We start from the raw sequence: 18478 nt of genomic DNA, 5'->3' as shown, positions 1-18478 counted from the left end.
CTGGACTAGACATGGAATTATACATGGTAGAAATATTACACTTGCTAGTGCACACACCACAAAGAAGACCAATTTCTTCCACAATTTGCCATTCCAGGTGAATGAGTTGTCCCACTAATCAGATTCTCCAAACAAGTGTTCCAACACAGGTTAGTTTTCTAATATTTTGAGTAACGTTTTTAATTACATGACTGTGGTCATCGATCTCTAGGCAGCATTCTGAAGTATTAAATTTTCCACAGATCCCTCCTTCCTCTGCGAGGAGGTAGTCTACTGCCAATCGAATCTGGTAAATTACTGATCGTGTTTGCTGTTGCTGCTGTTTAAGAGATCCATGGTCAGAGTTTGATTTGACATTATTTCAAGCACTGCTTGTAAATGGATTCGACTGAGCACTCACACTGGGCTGTTCCACTCACTGATCACCACATGTCGCTGTCGAGGTGGTCGCGACACAAAGCAGAGACCACACGCAGTCTCAGATGGCAACTCTTTATTATCGACAGTGGCTGACCTTTTATATACTTTCTAATTGTTTATACTTCTTCTGCCCCAACTATTGGTCACAATAAATCAACATAACACCACTGGTGAAAAGTAACAGTGACTTCAGCTAACTTTCTAAAAATACGTTGTCCAGCTACGAAGTTCTCTCCTTATCTTTCTTCAATTCCTCTCTTCTCTCGGTCTCCTTGGTAACAGCCTTGGAGAGAGCTCCTTATCAGCTTCTTGCTTCTCAGCTTCTCCTCGCTCCTTTAGCTGACAGGCCCGCCGTTAGCCCCTTCCGCAGTAATTCATCCATGAGGGGCAGAAAACAAGTAGAACAGAATAGGATTAAAAAGTCTGGTGATTAATTAGACTTGGTTTAAGTCTGACACACCTTGAGATGACACCAAAATTAATCATCCTAGAGTGCAGCCTACAGCCCACTACCTGCATTTCTGCATTCAGGAAACATAGTTTCTTCCTTTTACACTGTCTTTATTGCAAAGCTGAAAGACTCAAGAGGAATTACTAAATCCTCCAATGAGTCCATGAAGTTTCCTCTCAATGATCTCTTTAGTGCTACTGCAGTCTACTATTCAAGTATACAGGGACAACTACCACAATAATCTCATTAAAAATGTGTGCTTTGTTAAAATAACCATCACCAAAACCCCAATCAGTCATAGTAAGGCAGATAAGACAGAATCAGTATTGATACTGAAAATCTATTAGAGAAGCCAAGAAAGGCAGAATCCAAAAACTTCAAAGTGTGCGTATAATATACTCATTTAGTTGGAAAAAACGAATACACGTTTATTAGAACAAGTTTTGTTTTAAAATCTCATTTTTTCTACTTTGCATAGCTTTACCTCAGCAGTCCACAAATTATTTTTGCTGTATTAAACTAGTGAAACAAGGATATTTAGTCTAGATTTTAAGTTCCAGAAGGAAGTATTATGCAGCTGTTATAAATGGAAAGTTAAGTTAGGTTCCTAATTTATCAGTAAAATACCTAATTGCAGAATGAGATCAGCAAGAAATTCTATTACTTTGGAAGAGCAGGGTGATATGTTAGAGAACTCTACCTTTCCAGACAGTGGAGAAGGAGGACTAGCACAGGGGCTGGAACAGCTACTGCTCTCTGCAGGCTTCACTGAGGACTGAGCTGGTTTGTCAGCTGAGGATCGTTTGGAGAGCAAAATGTCTTTTTCTTTGTACTTCTTTGGCTGGCGGAGTGCAGGAGAAGTAGATTTCACTGAGACCCTAAAAAGGACATACCTTGAGTTTCACAGGCAGTCACTGAACATTTTACATCGACCTGTCAGCTACTGCATGACCACACGTATTTACAGCAACTACAAAATCTATTAAACCCTAACTAAAAATCCCATACTGATCATGCATTGCTTTTTAATGCTACTGGTAAACCTCTTCTGCTACTTCTCAAGCATCACAATTCACGGACAATATTCCTGACAGCTCTCTCAAACAGCAGGCCCAGGTATGAAACACTTCTTTATGGGATTACAAAGCAGCACACAACAGTATAACACCTTTCAACTGTACTTCCACGGTTTCCACCTCCTATGACTAGCAGAAATTTAAGTGGAGCTTGTATACATCAATTGCAACCTACAGTGAGAGGAAGACCTCAACATCTTACTTTTCAGCATGAGAGGAGGCAGACAATTCAGTTTCTGTTGAGCTTTTTCTGCTGTTGGTTGACTTCCATGTAGATGCCAAAGGAAGCTCTTCACAGGTCACAGGTCTTGGTCTCTGGCCAATTCCTGAAGGCTGCTGCAGACCTGCAGACTGTTCTTCAGCACTCAGAACAGCTGTAATTGCTCTTACAGTTGTTTCATCAGCCTGAGACCACAGCTTAGAAGGAGCTCGCATACGACGCAGGAACAAGCTGTGCCATTTCTGCCTGAGTTGCAGCAGCATACCAGCAGCCTGCAGTGAATTCCAGTTCTGTTAAATACTGATGAAAATTAGATCACACAGGTAAGAGGACCCTGTCTTTTTCACAGCAGGCAGCACCTGGCATTCTAATATAAACAGGGCCCACAATGAAAGGCAAGACTAAGGTCTTGGGGAAGGGGAATAATCCATATTTAAACTAAGATGCTACTTTACTTTCTTTGCCTTGGGTGGAAGGTAATTTTTGAAACATTTCATTTAGCTCTAAGTACTAAACTTAGCTTTGTACTGTAAACCCACAGACTTATTTTTTCCTTTTTATCTTCTGAGAAAACCCAATCCTTTCATGCTTTATGCCCTTCCTCTCAAATCAGTCTCTACTCATGCACTCTTCAGTCATACTTGAGGGAAAAGAGCTCTAAGTGACATTTTTCTTAAAGAGACACCTGCTCAAGTGTGATGACTAAGTTCAGAAGACTATAGACTAATTCCCATGTTATCAGGAATGCTTGCATTGAAATCAGTTTTTAAAAATTACTGTTTTGGACACATCTAGGAGAGACAGTGTTATTATTAGAGCTGGTAAAGTTGTATGTTTCATGACCCATAGACTACCTCCTACCATCGCCACAGCTCCTCAATGACATAAAGACTTCTATTTCAAAGAGGTTTTGAAATTTCTCCTTCCAAAATCTGACAGCAACTTTCTTTCAGCAACTCCAGCTTCAAGTGCTCCTTTTTTGATCTGATTTTGGTTATTCTCTCAGAGAAAGAAGAGCACAATATGCCAATGTGGCTGTTCTCTCAGCTCTTGTTCAGATTTTGGCTATCCCAGCTCATGCTATGGCCTGATGGAGCACCATGCAGGCAGGACAGGAGGCCAGAAGGAGCAGAAGGGCCCTTACGCAGCCACTGTCACCTGCAGCTTGCTGTCCCTTGCAGCCATTATCTTTTGTCTGGCAGAATCTCTTCAGAATCTGCTGACCTATGGAAAGGGACAAAACTGCCAAGCTCAGACATATAAAACAGTGCACTGCCCAGAAAGTTTGTGAAGCAGATCCAACAGCATCTGGACTGCAGAGGCTTTCCTGCTCCCTTGTGTGAGAGACAGGACACCCACACCAAGAGGGAGGAAGAGGGGTGAGCACTCTCACTGTTGACTTAGGTGACTAATTATTTTCTTTCTTTTTGCTCACAGGTAAAAGAACAGAAAGGTATGGGTGATAGGTGATGAAGCATTGCAGCCCGGATGTTGAATACACGAATTCACGTGACAGACAACTCTGTGCCAAAGGGGATTGAAGCCCTTCAATTCCTGACGAGCTCGTCAGGTAAAGGTTAAATCACAGAGCACATGGTTTGAGAGACCCAAATGGACCATGACGTTCTTGGAGAAAATTCTGGGCTACTCAAATGTTACAAAAACCTTTTCACATCTTTTTACAATTCTTCTACATGAAGCAAGCCCAGGACTAATTTCTTTCTTACTTCAGGGTCCAGTTTGAGATGGAGCCATTCATCCAGCTTCAGCAGTGGCAGATCAGCAGCTGTTTTGTCCTCCATCTCACTGTCACTGCTATCATTAGATACCCATCCCCCTGAATTAAAGACAAAAGGTGCATTAGCATCTCTATATTATTTCTGCTTACACACAAAAACCTGCATACTACTGTGTTACCAGCAATAATATTTTTCCTTCTAAAATTGACTTTTAAATGTAACCATTTGTAAAACTACCTCTTCTTTTCTGCAAATACACTGGAAAGTCTTTGCTCCAGATAGCAGCAATCAAGTAGCCAGACCTGCTGAAAGTCCTGCTATGTAAAAACCTGTACTGATATGATGTGACTCAACTCATGTACCTTCCCCAGTATTCACAGGCCACTATCCAACTTTTGCCTAAAGCTGTTTGCAAAACCACACGTGGCTCTATTTCCTAGTAAAGCAGCAGATTTAAAGACCTAGTAAGGAAATATATATATACAGATATGGCTATTAATTAGGATTCCTGATTTTTCTAAAATGCAATTCAATCAGCATAAACACTACTCTAAGGTTCACAGTTTAAAAGCAAGACAGGAAAGCTTCAGAAATAAGTTGGACTTTTAGTTTGATTCAAACTATGACAACTAGCAGCAGTTATTTTTGCTTCCATTCCAGCAGGACTCAATTGAAATGAGGAAAAAAAAGGGAAATTTCTATATCTTCTCCATTACTTACAGTTAATAGTGCAGTTACCTGACATTAAAAATTATCAATAGAACCTATCTTGAAAATGTATGTGTCAGCTAGAAGCAACATGACTTGTTTGCCATATTCATTGTTTCTAAATTATTCTTGCAGTTTCAATAATCTGGTTCAATGTATCAAATAAAGTGGTCTGTAGAAAAAGAACACACATACTACACTTCTCAGTACCAGTATGATCATTAGACATTGTGGCTGCATTCTTTCCTTATGAACTATACTGCAGTTTCTGATACCCTGGAACTGTGTCATTTATGCACTTGAATATGTAAGGAATCCCAAAACGGAGAGATTTCTTACAGGACCGACAAACTCTTCCTGAATAACTACAGGAATTATAACAGTGCTGTTTCCAGAATCAGCCAATATATGTATTAAATATTACTGAAAAGTAAGCTTTCCATGTCACACACTGATGGACACCAACAGAAACATTCCAAATCCAGACTCCGGTGTACCTCGAAAGGATGAAGATGCCTGCAAGGCATTACTTGGCAGTCTGGCTGGTCCACAGAAGAGGGACACGGTGACAGGTGTCACAACAGAGCAGCACCTGATGTTTGCTGTCCTGTGAGCTGCCGTCATTTCATCGTATATAAGCCAGTCTGTAGGGAGGGCCTGGATGGCTGCAGCTTGTCCATTTGCTGGGGCAATCTGTGCAAGAGCAGGTAAGACCAGGCTATTATACCCTCTACCTGTAATGAATGTAAATTTGAACGTATCTCTCATTTTATCCACAGACATTGTGCATGCCTCAACCTGGCAGTGTTCACGGCCAGGCTGGGGGGGCTCTGAGCAACCTGGACTAGTGGAAGGTGTCCCTGCCCGTGGCAGGGGTTGGAATGAGATGAGCTTTACGGTCCCTTCCAACCCAAACCATTCTATGATTCTGTATTTTGAGAAATAAATACATGTATAATTAGATACATATAAAAATATACATGCAATTAAAAAAGCGTGAGAGAATTCAACCAGATTCACAAATTATCCTATCATGAAAAAACAAAATATTTTGCTTTAAAAAGAAATGTTAAAAAAAAAGTTTCAGAGAAAAACTTGCTTTTAAGAGTAGGGATCATTATATCTTTAAAACAATTTTATAACTGGGGAGGTTTGTTTACCATTTTGCCTTGTTCCATCTAGAGAAAGGACTAATTGAAACAATGGAAAAATGAAACAACTCCAATTCTATCAGCTGAGTAGAACAGTATTTTCTAAAGCTGTAGTGTTAAATGCCCATAGTGCTTTTAACGTACTGAAAACTAGGAAAAGAGATTTCTAAAACATGGGAGAGATTTTAGTGCCGTGTTTTTTGAACTATGAATTCCAAGTGATTTTACCTTTTTACACTGAGACTGGCCAAGAACAGAGGTAGGATGAAATCGCACTTTCTTCTCCTTTGGTTCAGTCAACAGCAGGCTTTCTCTGTCTACATGCACCAGATTGGGATACATCCCGGCCACTAAGGCAGCTTTAATCACAGCCCAGTTCTCAGAGTTAGCATTAACATCTCTAATATCAGCTCCTCCTCTGGCTCTCACAAAACCTGACAAATGAAAAAGACAAAACAGCGCCACGTTAGCTTCTTTTGGTTCTCAAAAGGAGTTAGAAACTAAAGGTGAAATAAATGACTTATTTGTTTCATTTTTCACCACTGCCAACCTTAACAGCAGCAAGAAGAAACCATTACACTGAAATCCTTCCTGATAAGGGGTTTCATACTAACACAGAATATCGCTATTTTCTACAATTTAAAGACATTTCCTCTGGGAATAATTTATTAAAACATGAAATGCAGTGGCATGTGGAGATGAGGGTGCTTTCAGTTAGATCAGCCACACTTCCTCATCTACACCATACCCTGCATGAATGTGTACATGGAGGTGTATTTCAAATTAAGTAAGGAAAATTACACCAGTGAACATGACTTTTGTTACAATTTCTAAATGCCTGACTTTAAAACAAGGTTAAAATTGTTTCCAACTTCTTTACCTGAGGCTCTAAGCTGGCCAAGCAACTGTGTTCTCATTCCTGCAATGATTTCCATTGTGGCTTGGGATACGAAGTTCTTTTCACAGAAGGCTCTCTCCCAGCCGTCACTGCGGGCCTTCTGCCATGCCTGACAACGTTTTTACATTTGCCTATTAATTTGAAGGGCTTAAACTAAAACTGCATTTTTTAAAAAAGATTACATTTATGTCAATAAAATGCAAAACCCACTCCAAAAGTTAATGTATCAAACCAGATACTTTTTTCTGTTCAAGAATTAGATTCTCTTTACGTGTTTACTAGAATGATGATTATGTCAAGTTAAAGCAAGAAATAAAGATCATTACATTAAGATCATGATTTGAAGTTCAGTGTAGTAGGATATAAAGAGGCACATGGTTAGAACATTTAGAATTTTATAAGGTTTGAAAATATCAACAAAACATACTACAAAAAGGGTTCCCTCACAAATTTATGAGTCCAATACCCAGGAAAGCCACTAGGCAAAAAGAAAGTCTTCTCCGAGGACTTAAGCACAGTCCACCACTCTACATCCAAGTGGCTTGGTACATTTGCATTGCTTGGCTGGTGTGCTGTGATCAGAACTCTCTGAAATGAAATTCTACCTGGAAAGCCCTGAGCAGGGCCATGTGGTCACTGAACGTCCCGGCAGCAAAACGCTTCCTGCACAGCACGGCTGCTCGCTTTTGGGAGGCCAGCGTGGGCAGCACAAAAGGGTCTTGGCAGGCAAGAGCACAGGCAATGGTCAGAACGGGGTCCAGGCACTTCAGAACTACAGCATACAACACCATTTTACCGAGGTGTGGCTCTACAGGCAATTCAGTGAGGTGATAACCAAGCTCAGTGAGATCTTCCCAAGGGTCCATGGCATCTATGGTCTGTTTATAAACAAACGAACAAACAAAGGAGAGGGGGACGGGTAGGGTGGACAAAATCACTTTACAGAGAAAGCAGAAAGGATGTGAATACTGGACATTAACTAGACTTGTTTCCAAACACTAAAAAAGCAAGTGAAACTATTAACAGAGACAAGACTTCAAAGCACTCTCTTCCCTTGACATGGAAAACCACATCCCCACACACAAAATGAAAACAGACAATAAACAAAAACTCAGAACATCCTTAGGTAATTAAAAATGGCTTCAGTACAAACTGAAGTCAGTAAGACAGACTGCTACACCACAAATTTGGGATCAAACACAATTACCATCTAAACCTATTCCTTCTCTGACCTTAAGCATATGCACAGCATTTCTCACAGTTACAGCAGGCGGAGGATCAGGAGCTTTCATAAGGAAGTCTACAACTGGACAATTAATTGGAGTCAGAAGTTTTGTGTACAAACAAATCTCCTGCAAGGTAAAAGGCAGAACAAAAAAGATTACCAAGATTTGGAAACAACCCCAAACCCATGATTTGTTGCAATTAATAGTATGGTTTGAGGACATTGTATTTTTTAAAGTTACAGTTTCTAACTGAACATGCACCTGAAGCGGCATTCTTAGAAGTTCTGGAGACTGAAATTCCAACATATTCTGAAATCGCAGCCTGCTGAAGAGACGAAAGCAGACTCCAGGCTGACAGCGCCCAGCCCTTGAAAATAAAATATGGGAAGTGGTGAAAATGAGGATTTCTTTCTAAAAACAAAACCTAAAGCCAACAAACAGACACAGAAACTCAGAATGGAAAAGAAGAAGCAGTTCTATGAAGACAGTGTTGTCAGTCACACGCAAAGTGAGAGTTTTCCAATCGTGAGTTATCTTTGAGAGTGTGGCAATTTTTTATGGTAATTTTAACCCAACACTGAGAAATCTGGAGAAAGAAAAACAAGGCTTATCTAATGTAAAGTGCTGTGGGGTTTTTGCTAACTTAAGACCAGTCCAAATCTCAATCATCCTTTGTTGTAAGGAATCAGTTGCAAACTTTATTTCTTCCTCTCACATCCCCCAAACAGAAGTGATGCTTGGAGTAAAAGGCAGAATAAAGATTAAGTAACTTGTGAGTGAATGAGAGACAGCCAGTTCTCTCATTGATATACATCTATGTGCAAATGTGCAGCTTAATGCCAGTATGACTGATTAAACAGGCATTTGTTGCTACACAAACTTCTGAGCCCTCACCCACAGTGTTGGGAAGAATATAATCATGGCCTGTTAAGTCATGGATAGCTTGGAGAAAGTGAAACAGGCAGTCCTCTGCCCACAGACAAGATGTGAAAACACCCCACTGGACACTGTGACTGCTGGTGCTACATGGGAGAAAGAGGAAGGAGAACAAATTAATGGGGGGAAAACAACCCAGACCTTTGGGAAATGCCTGAGCATCACTCTTCTACAACTTGGGAAATTATTCCAAGGAAATACATACTGACCCTACACACTGGACTAGGCTAGAAACAGTTACTACATTGTGTGCTTTATTCGAAACACAGATTGTGGATATCTGCAAAATGGAAACCAGTATGAGGCATTTATTACCTGCCTTTTCTCTGGACAGCACTGGCTTTTGAAATCCAGCCCATTTTTAGCACTGGAACACGACTCAGCACATCAAAAGACTTCTAGAAAAACAAAGAAAGGAATATAAACTGAAAACTCAATAGGGTACATGAAATAAAAGTTACTAGTTATTTAGATTACCAACAGAAGTTTTCTAAAAAGTATGAAACACTAATAGATATGCAGTAGCTTCTGCAACAAAGGTACCTTCTCAGTTTCAAGTGAATTTATGATGGTATCTCCTTTGTAGTACCTTAATGCTCCACAGTTTGTGAAAGTCAACATTTTCTAGTCAATAGGTAATTGCAAGTCAGTAAAAGCTATGTCAAATCTGTGTTCTGAGATATCACAAAGCAGGTAAAACTACATTATTATACCAAATAAAGTTTTCCTTTTTATCTCACTTGGAAATTACCTACTTATTTTCTTAAGACTGATGTACAATTACAAAAAAAAACACTTTATGAGAACCTCAGAAATTTGGTGTGCATATCACCTATGAAATCCAATTTCATTTTCAAAGCTGTACACTAGGTCTTAAATTGCCTCATTGTGTGTTCTCACTTTTCTTGAACAAGTAATGAGGAATGGGCACTGAACACAGCAAAAAAAAATGCTTAAAAACTTCATGGATTATTTTTGGACTTGATACAATAGTAGGACAAAAGGAACTCCCAGTGCTCTCTAAGTCTCAGGAAGGTGGTGGTCTAAACTGAGGACTTGTTTTAAAAATCCAACAGAAATACTAAATTGTGAAAGAGAAAGATCCATTAATACATCAACCTAGATTAGCTTTTACAAGGTTTTTTAGACAGCTAGCTATTTACAGTATTTGTCTTCAAACAAATGGATGTTGAAACTTTTCAGCGAGGACTGTTGCCTGACAGGCAGTAGCTCTCAGCTAGTAAAAGCTTTTTTTCATTTTCATGTAAAGTAAAAAGAAAAAAAAACCAAGTTCCCCAAAGTTTATGCACTGTGTGTTTTAGAATTGCACTAGGAAAATTTAAGGCAATCCTACCTCTTTCACCTTGCCTGAGTCAATGACAAACACCACATCATTGACTGTTATGCTGGTTTCTGCAATATTAGTAGAAAGAATCTGCAAAGAAAAAAACCAAAACCACCAAAACTAGAGTCACTGTAAAAGCAAAGGCAAAACAGATCATTGTAGCATTGGACAAAGTCCTCTAATACTTGCAATTTTGCGGATGGCAAAAGGTGGAGTTTCAAGCACTTTCTTCTGATCCAAAGTCTGCACACTTGAATGAAGCATGAAAACTTGGTATCTAATGCAAGACAAAAGGAACATTCTAAGGCTCCTTAAAAGAATCAATGAAAAGCCACAGCAACTAAAGGCTTTACCTGTGAGCATTAGCAGCAAATCTCTTGTCATCCAAAAGAATGCGGTCCCTGAGGCTCACTATCTCATCATACCCAGGAAGAAATATTAAAACTGCTCCTAAAAAAGGAAGTGGGTTTGCAAAGTTAAACAGAAAATTCAAATACGTGTCGACTAGCACTCAGAAGGTTTTAACGTTTGGGGATTGCTGAAAGAAGAGCACGATTCATCAGAAGCCAAAGCCACAACAGCTGGTTGGGTATTTACCTACCTGCATCACAACTATGACAGATGCTGTGAAGTAAGTGCATTATCAGATCCAGATCCACTTTTTCATCATCAAAACTGTGATGATAAGCTGCCAGTAGTTCTCTGTCCTCTGCACTAAGGTCACTACCACTATTTTGGACCAGGGAACTTTCATCCAGATTTCCAAATGCAAATGAAGCGCTGTAACAGAAAAATACACCAGAGTCAAGGCTGCCCCTTCGGGTTTGCATTGAGCCATCAGCTCAAACTTAGATCAGGACCAACACGACTATTGGTCTTGAATTCTAATGCTGAAGTGTAGCAGAAGGGAATCACCATACTATTGCTGTTCACTGATTTCAATGTTAACCCAGCAAAGGATGCCCCTTCATTTATTAGTGCTAACTTTAGGTTTCTTCAACTTCATTGAAACAGAACCATAAGCAAATGAAAGTGTAAAGATACTTCTCGTTTATCTGTTCAAGGAAAAATATTTAAGAGATACGTATTCTCCAAAAATTTCCCACTAGCACAAACTGCACCAAGAGAAATGATAATAAATATAATCTTTACAAAACACTACCTCAACTATGATAACTGTAAGTTAATCAGAAAAGCATTCTTGAATGGCCTAGTGTACACGTTACTTCTGTCAATTTTCTTTAACATGCCTATTGAGTATAAAAAATATACAGATAAAAACACATGACAGATTTGTTTGCAAAGTAAGCATGAGAAAAGAAAATGGCACATAGCATACAATTAGCAAGTTGTGCAAACATAAACAATACGATACTGAGTACAAACTTGTTTGGTTTTGAAATTCTTATTCTTAAAAAAAAAGGTATTGCTATTCAGTCCAGATTTTACAGCATGAAAAGCTAAAACCTGTTCTGATTAAGAGAACACAAACCTCAAATTCCCCATCACTATCATATACAACTCCTTCTGCAAAACAGCTACAGCTTACCTGTAGGATTCCAACAGATCAACAACCTCTGTCTGTCCAAAGTGCCTAGCCCAGTCCACAGCCATCCTGAAAGAGTTGCACAAGTAGTTTTATTAGATTTTTCACTTCAAAAGATGAAGATGAAGAGCACATCAGGTGAGGCAATTGACACCAGACTTTTGTACCCATTTCTCTCAGTTATCTCTCAGTTATTGCTGGATCTTCAACTTCCCATTTGAAATAGGTGTTAACAGCTATCTGACTTTTAGGTAACTACAGTTCTTTACCACAGAAGAATGTCCTTGTACACAGGAGCACCGGCAAACATGCACAAGGAAATGAGGAGGAAGGAGGTGCCATTCCTTTAAAAAGCCCACAACAACGTGCAGAGATCAGACCTGCCTGTTTGCAGTACCCTTGAAGTCATCTCCAAAAGTCACACCCCAGGCTTAACATTTGGCTATTTCAGGTCTTTCAGAAGCTGTCCTCCTCACAATGCACTTCACTGTTTTACACCTTTAAACTGCATTTCTTCCCAAGTTTTTCAAATGTTAGTACCAGATATCAGACCCCTGGAATCCTAATTCTTGTCATTCCATACTACAGTTACAAACTGTACTTCCCTGCTTAGATGAAGACATACTCCATGACCACAAAACCTGAGCTTCTACAGATTCACAAATATTTTTACATGCTACAACATATTTAGAAACGTAACAGAAAGATCTTCTGATATAGGTAACTCCATGAAAATACAAACTGCCAAACATTTTGGTCCAGTTCAGTAGATTACAGTTGTTCTGCTAAGCAGTGTCTTAAATAAGACCTACTGAAACAAAGTTTATAGCTCACAATCAAGACCATGTAATTAAGAATTCCATTTAGAATTTACAGAAAACAATGTGATTAACAGGAGTTAGAAACTGTTTAGGCTGTCAAAATCTACAGTTCTTACAGCAGTGTGATAAGTTAGCAAATTAATTTAGATGTTAAAGAATTTTCTTTCTTTCTCCTGTATTGACAAATAAATCTATCTTTTGGTTTCTCTGTTTTTACCAGCCATTAGATGATTTGCAGTGGATACTTGCTCCCATGCTGATCAATTGTTCTACCTGACTCAAAAAGCCTCTCCCTGAAGAAATCATCAGAGCAGTCGCACCAGTTTCACTGTGCCTATAATCAACTGAGAAGTAAAACAAAAAAATCCAGCAAACCCCATAGAAATCTTATTTCTTCATCTAAATATAGTACAAATATTGCTTTCAAATTCCAGCCCAAAGAGAATTTGTTTCCTCACTTTATCTCTGCAGTCACTTCATGTCAATTCCACACTCTTTTAGAAACACACTTCTGTCAATACTTGAAAACAACATCATCAACTAACTAAACAACTCATTAATTCTGCTAGCCCTATCCAATTTTTCAGTAGGCATCAGAATGTAAAGGTAACAACATTTGAAACTGGAGAGAAAAGTAGCCACAAAAATCAAAGTAAAGTTGAGGTTGCTTTTTTCTTATGTAATAGCACGTGAAACTTACCACTGACATTTTCAGTTAAAATAAGATTTAACACCTGAGCAAACAAATCAGTATCTTTATGCAACCAGATGTCAGAAAGACAGGAATCCATTTCTTTTACTATCCACGGTTCAAGGCAATTCACATCTTTTTCAGTCTGAAGATAAAAAACAATACTGAAAGATTAATCTCTTCCAAGAGTTGTCTTCATTCTCATACATTACCCACAAAGAATTTGAATGGTAATTTTTCCCAGCAGCAACCAGAAATCCAGCACTCAGGTATCAATGCATTGATTTTGTCATATGCAAGTACTAACACAATGGCAGTCGAGCCATTTGATCTGAGGAAAAGCTGTGTGCAACCACCCTAACTGAAGAGCACACTTCAGCTACAGCAGTTCACCCCAATCAAGTAATCTTTAAAATAGGTTAATATCCCCAAAGACTCTACAGAACTACCTGTAGAAAACAGATTTTAAATGGCTAGTAATACAACACAAATATAAATGTCTCTTCCAACAAAAGAAGAAACTTACCAGTTGATTAAATACTGTGTCACCACCATCATCCAACCATTTGTACTCCTCATTTGCCCTTGGAACTGATTTTTGTCTCCGAGATGTCCTTTTGTTACTGTTGTCTTGAGCTGAACACCACTCAGCAAGAGTGTACTTCTGTTTCTCTTCTAGAATGCAAAATATTCCCCAAGAAAGTTTGAGTCATCTTTATTATCCATTGTTTTCTACTAAAAAAGATAGTTCCAGCAGGTCCAAGTTTTACCTATTCAACCTCTTTTATTTAATCTAGAATGCTACTACCAGTCCAACATAAATGACATGTTTAAGGATACCCAAAGTGCACACTGCAAACAAGGGCTATAAGAACGAGGTAAAACCCACCACTTTGGTGTTGAACCCCCCCAAGCCTCCATTATTCCAAACTACTGCATTCAAAGGGTCTTCCTTAAGTAATCATCTTCCACACAATCTCAGCCCAGATCTTTTTCCAGAAATGGAATGCTGAAGACAAGCAATTCAGTTCCTGCACGTAACAACTTATTTTTCTACACAAGTGGAAGAAACATTAGAAAACACCAGTCTCTTAACTGAACTTTTCTGTCCCCAGTGATCAGAGATGAGACTGTGATAAATATCCAGTTAGGACTGTATGTTATAGCTTTGGGGTTTACAATTTTTTTTTAATTTCTTTAAATAATCACTGGGATCATTTCAGATGCCAGGAAAACTTCTGAAGCAGTATCTACTTAATCAACTGAAAACCAATGATGTTTAGCTCAAGAGTGTTAACACAAAAAATACATCCATGCCTGAAGAAAGCAGTGAAAAATGTTACTGAAGGCAACAACTTGTCCATTTAGTGCAAGATTGTACAAAATCCTGCCTGCTTTAATAGCTGCACTTTAGTTTGCACCCAAAGGTACAGAGCATCCTATGCTTCTTTAGTATTCATGTGGGCACAGCCCCCAGTTCTCTATAACTCTACAGCGTAATAATTAGAAAATAGATGACATTTATCAACTGAAAGAAAAAAGAATGCAACCACCAAATCAAAGTGATCTTCTTCTTAAATTGCATAAACTATTTCAGTGATGTAAATACTGAGAGCTTAAAAATACTTGCTGTCATCTAATCACATCTCATTTAATCTCCTGACTTTGGAATTTTAACAGAAAAGTATCCTGTTAATTGTTTGTTCAATCAACCAATGATTCTCATTGCCAACCCTTACAATTAACAAGTCCACCGACCTTGCTGCTTCTCTTCTTTGTACTTCACCATCTCTTTGTTTGTATACCCAGTGCTTCGTAAAATGTCCTCCAGAAACAACTCTTTAACTTCAAAAGGCCTCCCTTGGACTAAAATAGAAAAAAATCCATAAAAGATTATATATTCACTAGCTTCACTTACAGCATTCATTTTTTCAAAAACTATCTTCACTGGAGTTTATTTTTCTCAGAATTATACAAAACAAAACATTTCCAAAGTAAAATGCCACCTTGTTTCTCTTCAACCTCTTCAATTTTATCAAGTGTTACAGCAAGAGATGTTCATAAGACTGACAGTTATTAATTTCTTTTTAATGAGAAAAAGAGAACAGCCGTTTTTGTTTAGGGTTACAAACAAGAACTTGCCATGTAAGTCTGCCACCTGGATTTAAAATTTCATTAATTAATAGGCAATTAATACAGCTTTTTGCAAGGTTCCACACGGAGACAGTACATCTTTGTACTGAACTACTTTCTTTTCATCAGAAGTATGTGAGAAGAGATTCTTATCTCCATGTCCTCAACTTATTCAGCAAAGCTGAGCTTTCTTTACTGAATACTTCTTGACAGATGAGACATCCCAGTGGCCTCTCCCTTCTCATAATTTATCCTGATTTCTTTTTCAACATGACTATTTTCTAGACCTTATCTGTGGACATTAAAGGATGCTTTTTGCATGAAGAATTCAAATCTCTGCATTTTGATTTCTTGTCCCTTAAGCTGACTCAGGATCACTCCGGATTTTCCTTCAGAAAGAACAATCCACAATTCACATACTTTTAGAAGCTGCCACAGAGGAAGCCTTCCAACACTGAGCACAAGCTCTGTGTACTACAGCAATCCACAGCTACAAAATGTTGGTTTCTGTGGTCAGGATTTTGTCAGCCATAATGCTGATGGAGAATCAAACCTTTTACATTACATTAACAGACAAAGACGCTTCTTTTAGTTCTTAAATTCTCAAAAAAAAGAAGAAAAAAAAAAGGGGGAAACCATCTTTTCAATTGTTATTGGCCTGTTACATAACCAGCACAAGCACTGTGGTAAACTGGAGAGATTGCCATCAGAATTTCCAACACAAATTGACCGATCTGAAAGAGCAGGAAGCTGCAAAAAGAGTAAACTGGAAAGCCACACAACAATCACAACTGAGGCTCTCGCTTGTAAAAAAAATTCAGAGAACATGAAAGCATGTGTAATTTCCAGATTCCTGTCTCCAACAAGTTGCAAGTCTTATTTTACTAGGTAGAAATTCAAAACTGGGAACTAAACACTTCCATCTGTAAAAAAAAAAAAAACTTAGGAAAAAGAGGTTTGCTCTCACAAACATTTGTTAAAATAAACCAGTAAGCAATCCCACTTCCTAAAACTGTTGAGATTTTTTTAAAAAAGGCTGACATGCAGAGACCTGATTGTCAAATAAAGCATTTCTCTTAAAAGCTACTTTTCAAAACACATTAAACTTGGACATTATTGTTGAAAAAGTAAGAGGATTGCAAGGTGCCACAGTAGGTTGCCCATGCAGAAAACCTTCAAGCCAGAAGCATGGGGAAAAAAACTCAAACCCACAAACCCCCCCCATCTCCCACACATTTATATTTTGCCTCTACTAAAGATCAGTCACATGAAATTAAAACAGCAATAATGGTAACTTTTCTTTGGATTTGAATGTAATCTAATTGCAGGTAACTGAGTCTGAACACAAACTAAGAGAAACTGGATGCCTTTTCTGAATATTCACCTAGATGAAGGGCTGCTAATTTTCTTTAAATCAAAGAATCATGTCATTCTTTTTTCATGTGAAACCCGATCTGCCTGAGCCTGTATTTCTGAGCTGAACAGCTACAGTTAGCTGTGTTTCATCCAGTAACCAGTAACAACCTTCACCAAGCCTGAAGAGTGAGATTCTACTGGAATGTATTCATATGTATCACACTCATGTAGCTCCTAAGTCCTGTATCAGCATGAAGACAGCACTTCAATAACCTCTTCCTAGTTCTTCAGTTAATAGTGGAGGGGGGCAGGATGTACCTGCATGTACAGAACTCCCAGTGACTAAAACACTTCACTCTGAACGAGGTGCAAATAGTCAAGAAACAAGAAACCTGAATACACAAAGAACAAGGATTCCTGGAACTCTCAGTGTATTCACCATGTGCTTTTACTCAGAATAGTTTGTAAGATCTCTGAGTCTCAGGGCAGGTATACTCAGATTTAAGAGTTAAGATCAAGACTTACTATGTATTACTGGGCAGCTTCCAAAATACCTAATAAAGAGATTTGTATCTACAGCAGCACCAGAAAGAATTAGTTTTAAATTATGCTGGTTTTGCAGCACATCTCTCAGTTTTATTAGCAAGAAGTCGCTGAACCTATCCCTCTCATGTACTTCATCCTGTAACAAAAGGAAAAAAAAAGAGATAAAAAACCATCATAGATTCAGGATCACAACTTCTGACAAAAACAAACTTTTCTAAAAAAATAAAATACATGATCTGGTGGCACATTACAGAGGCTTTAAAATGTGTAAGTCTAGTTTAAGTAATAGGGTTTTATTTAAAAACTATCCATAAGCAAAAAAAAAAAAACCACTTCAAAAAGTTTTTATCAGCGCTGAGTGCGTTGCCATGCTGAAGCTGTACACACCTTAACTTTAGAGGCTAAAGTGAATATCTGAGACCTCTCTGATTTTGGATTTGAAGCCAAATTTCAAGAAAATGCCACAAACCACAAATCCTACAAATCTTATTTTCATAAATTCTCACTTCACCACTGATGAGCATTTAAAGAAATGGATGACACCACATAATCAGAAAAACAGACAGATTGCTTAGACAAGTCAAAGCCACACAAAGCCTATAAATTAAGGCACCTAACTGATTCATCATCTTTGTCATTCTTCTGTTTTGATTTCTATTATGAATGAAGGAAACAAGGACTCAAAATACAAGGTTTGTAGGCTGACATCAAGAATACATAGATCATTCTCATGCCTTTTTAACTTTGATAAACAGGCAGGCACCTAAATTTACCTTTTAATCTTCAGGACTTCAATCTTGCCATAAGCATTCTAGTTCCCCTTCCTTATTAAATTCTACAATAGGAATATTAGCATACTCATAAATTAACACATCTGAATAATTTGTTAGCCATTAGACTCCACATTATCTAGAAAACTCTGGGCAAACAAATGAACTGAAAACCTGGTAATGCTAAAAGAAATGATAACAGGAATTCTGAGACAATCACATTGAACCTCATCCATGTAAGCCTCCCTAAGGATTTGCTGCTGACAGGGGAAGTTCAGGAAAATTTACACTTCTGTCTTTCTCCACTCCTCCTGATTCCACAATTAATCATTAGCATGAAAATAGAATATTTTTACAGGAAAAAACAGAAACACTGTCGTGGGGACAGGACATTTTCATGCTCATTATCCCAATCGTGGTTTCTGTTCCCTGTCCTCAGTTTGTT

The 18478-nt window shown here is 38.3% G+C and overlaps 1 protein-coding gene across 1 annotated transcript in view; it reads right to left on the bottom strand.

Annotated features, from left to right (window-relative positions):
* Positions 1 to 396: 396 nt before the first annotated feature.
* LOC128822328 (3'-5' RNA helicase YTHDC2-like) overlaps positions 397 to 18478 on the bottom strand; it is a 30891-nt gene continuing 12809 nt past the window's right edge. Inside the window, exons 7-27 of the mRNA XM_054004023.1 lie at positions 17243 to 17399; positions 14987 to 15094; positions 13755 to 13903; positions 13238 to 13373; positions 12755 to 12881; positions 11720 to 11785; positions 10772 to 10950; positions 10524 to 10620; positions 10360 to 10447; positions 10180 to 10260; positions 9141 to 9223; positions 8151 to 8256; positions 7896 to 8015; positions 7269 to 7541; positions 6646 to 6772; positions 5994 to 6199; positions 5112 to 5307; positions 3895 to 4004; positions 2150 to 2439; positions 1572 to 1749; positions 397 to 435 (exon numbers count right to left, since the gene is read on the bottom strand). Of these exons, the coding sequence (XP_053859998.1) occupies positions 397 to 435; positions 1572 to 1749; positions 2150 to 2439; positions 3895 to 4004; positions 5112 to 5307; positions 5994 to 6199; positions 6646 to 6772; positions 7269 to 7541; positions 7896 to 8015; positions 8151 to 8256; positions 9141 to 9223; positions 10180 to 10260; positions 10360 to 10447; positions 10524 to 10620; positions 10772 to 10950; positions 11720 to 11785; positions 12755 to 12881; positions 13238 to 13373; positions 13755 to 13903; positions 14987 to 15094; positions 17243 to 17399 (2916 nt within the window). The remainder of the gene's footprint in view (positions 436 to 1571; positions 1750 to 2149; positions 2440 to 3894; positions 4005 to 5111; positions 5308 to 5993; positions 6200 to 6645; positions 6773 to 7268; positions 7542 to 7895; positions 8016 to 8150; positions 8257 to 9140; positions 9224 to 10179; positions 10261 to 10359; positions 10448 to 10523; positions 10621 to 10771; positions 10951 to 11719; positions 11786 to 12754; positions 12882 to 13237; positions 13374 to 13754; positions 13904 to 14986; positions 15095 to 17242; positions 17400 to 18478) is intronic.

The sequence above is a fragment of the Vidua macroura genome, chromosome Z (genome assembly GCF_024509145.1).
Source record: "Vidua macroura isolate BioBank_ID:100142 chromosome Z, ASM2450914v1, whole genome shotgun sequence".
Lineage (NCBI taxonomy): Eukaryota > Metazoa > Chordata > Aves > Passeriformes > Viduidae > Vidua > Vidua macroura.
This window is presented reverse-complemented; position numbering and strand designations above follow the sequence as displayed.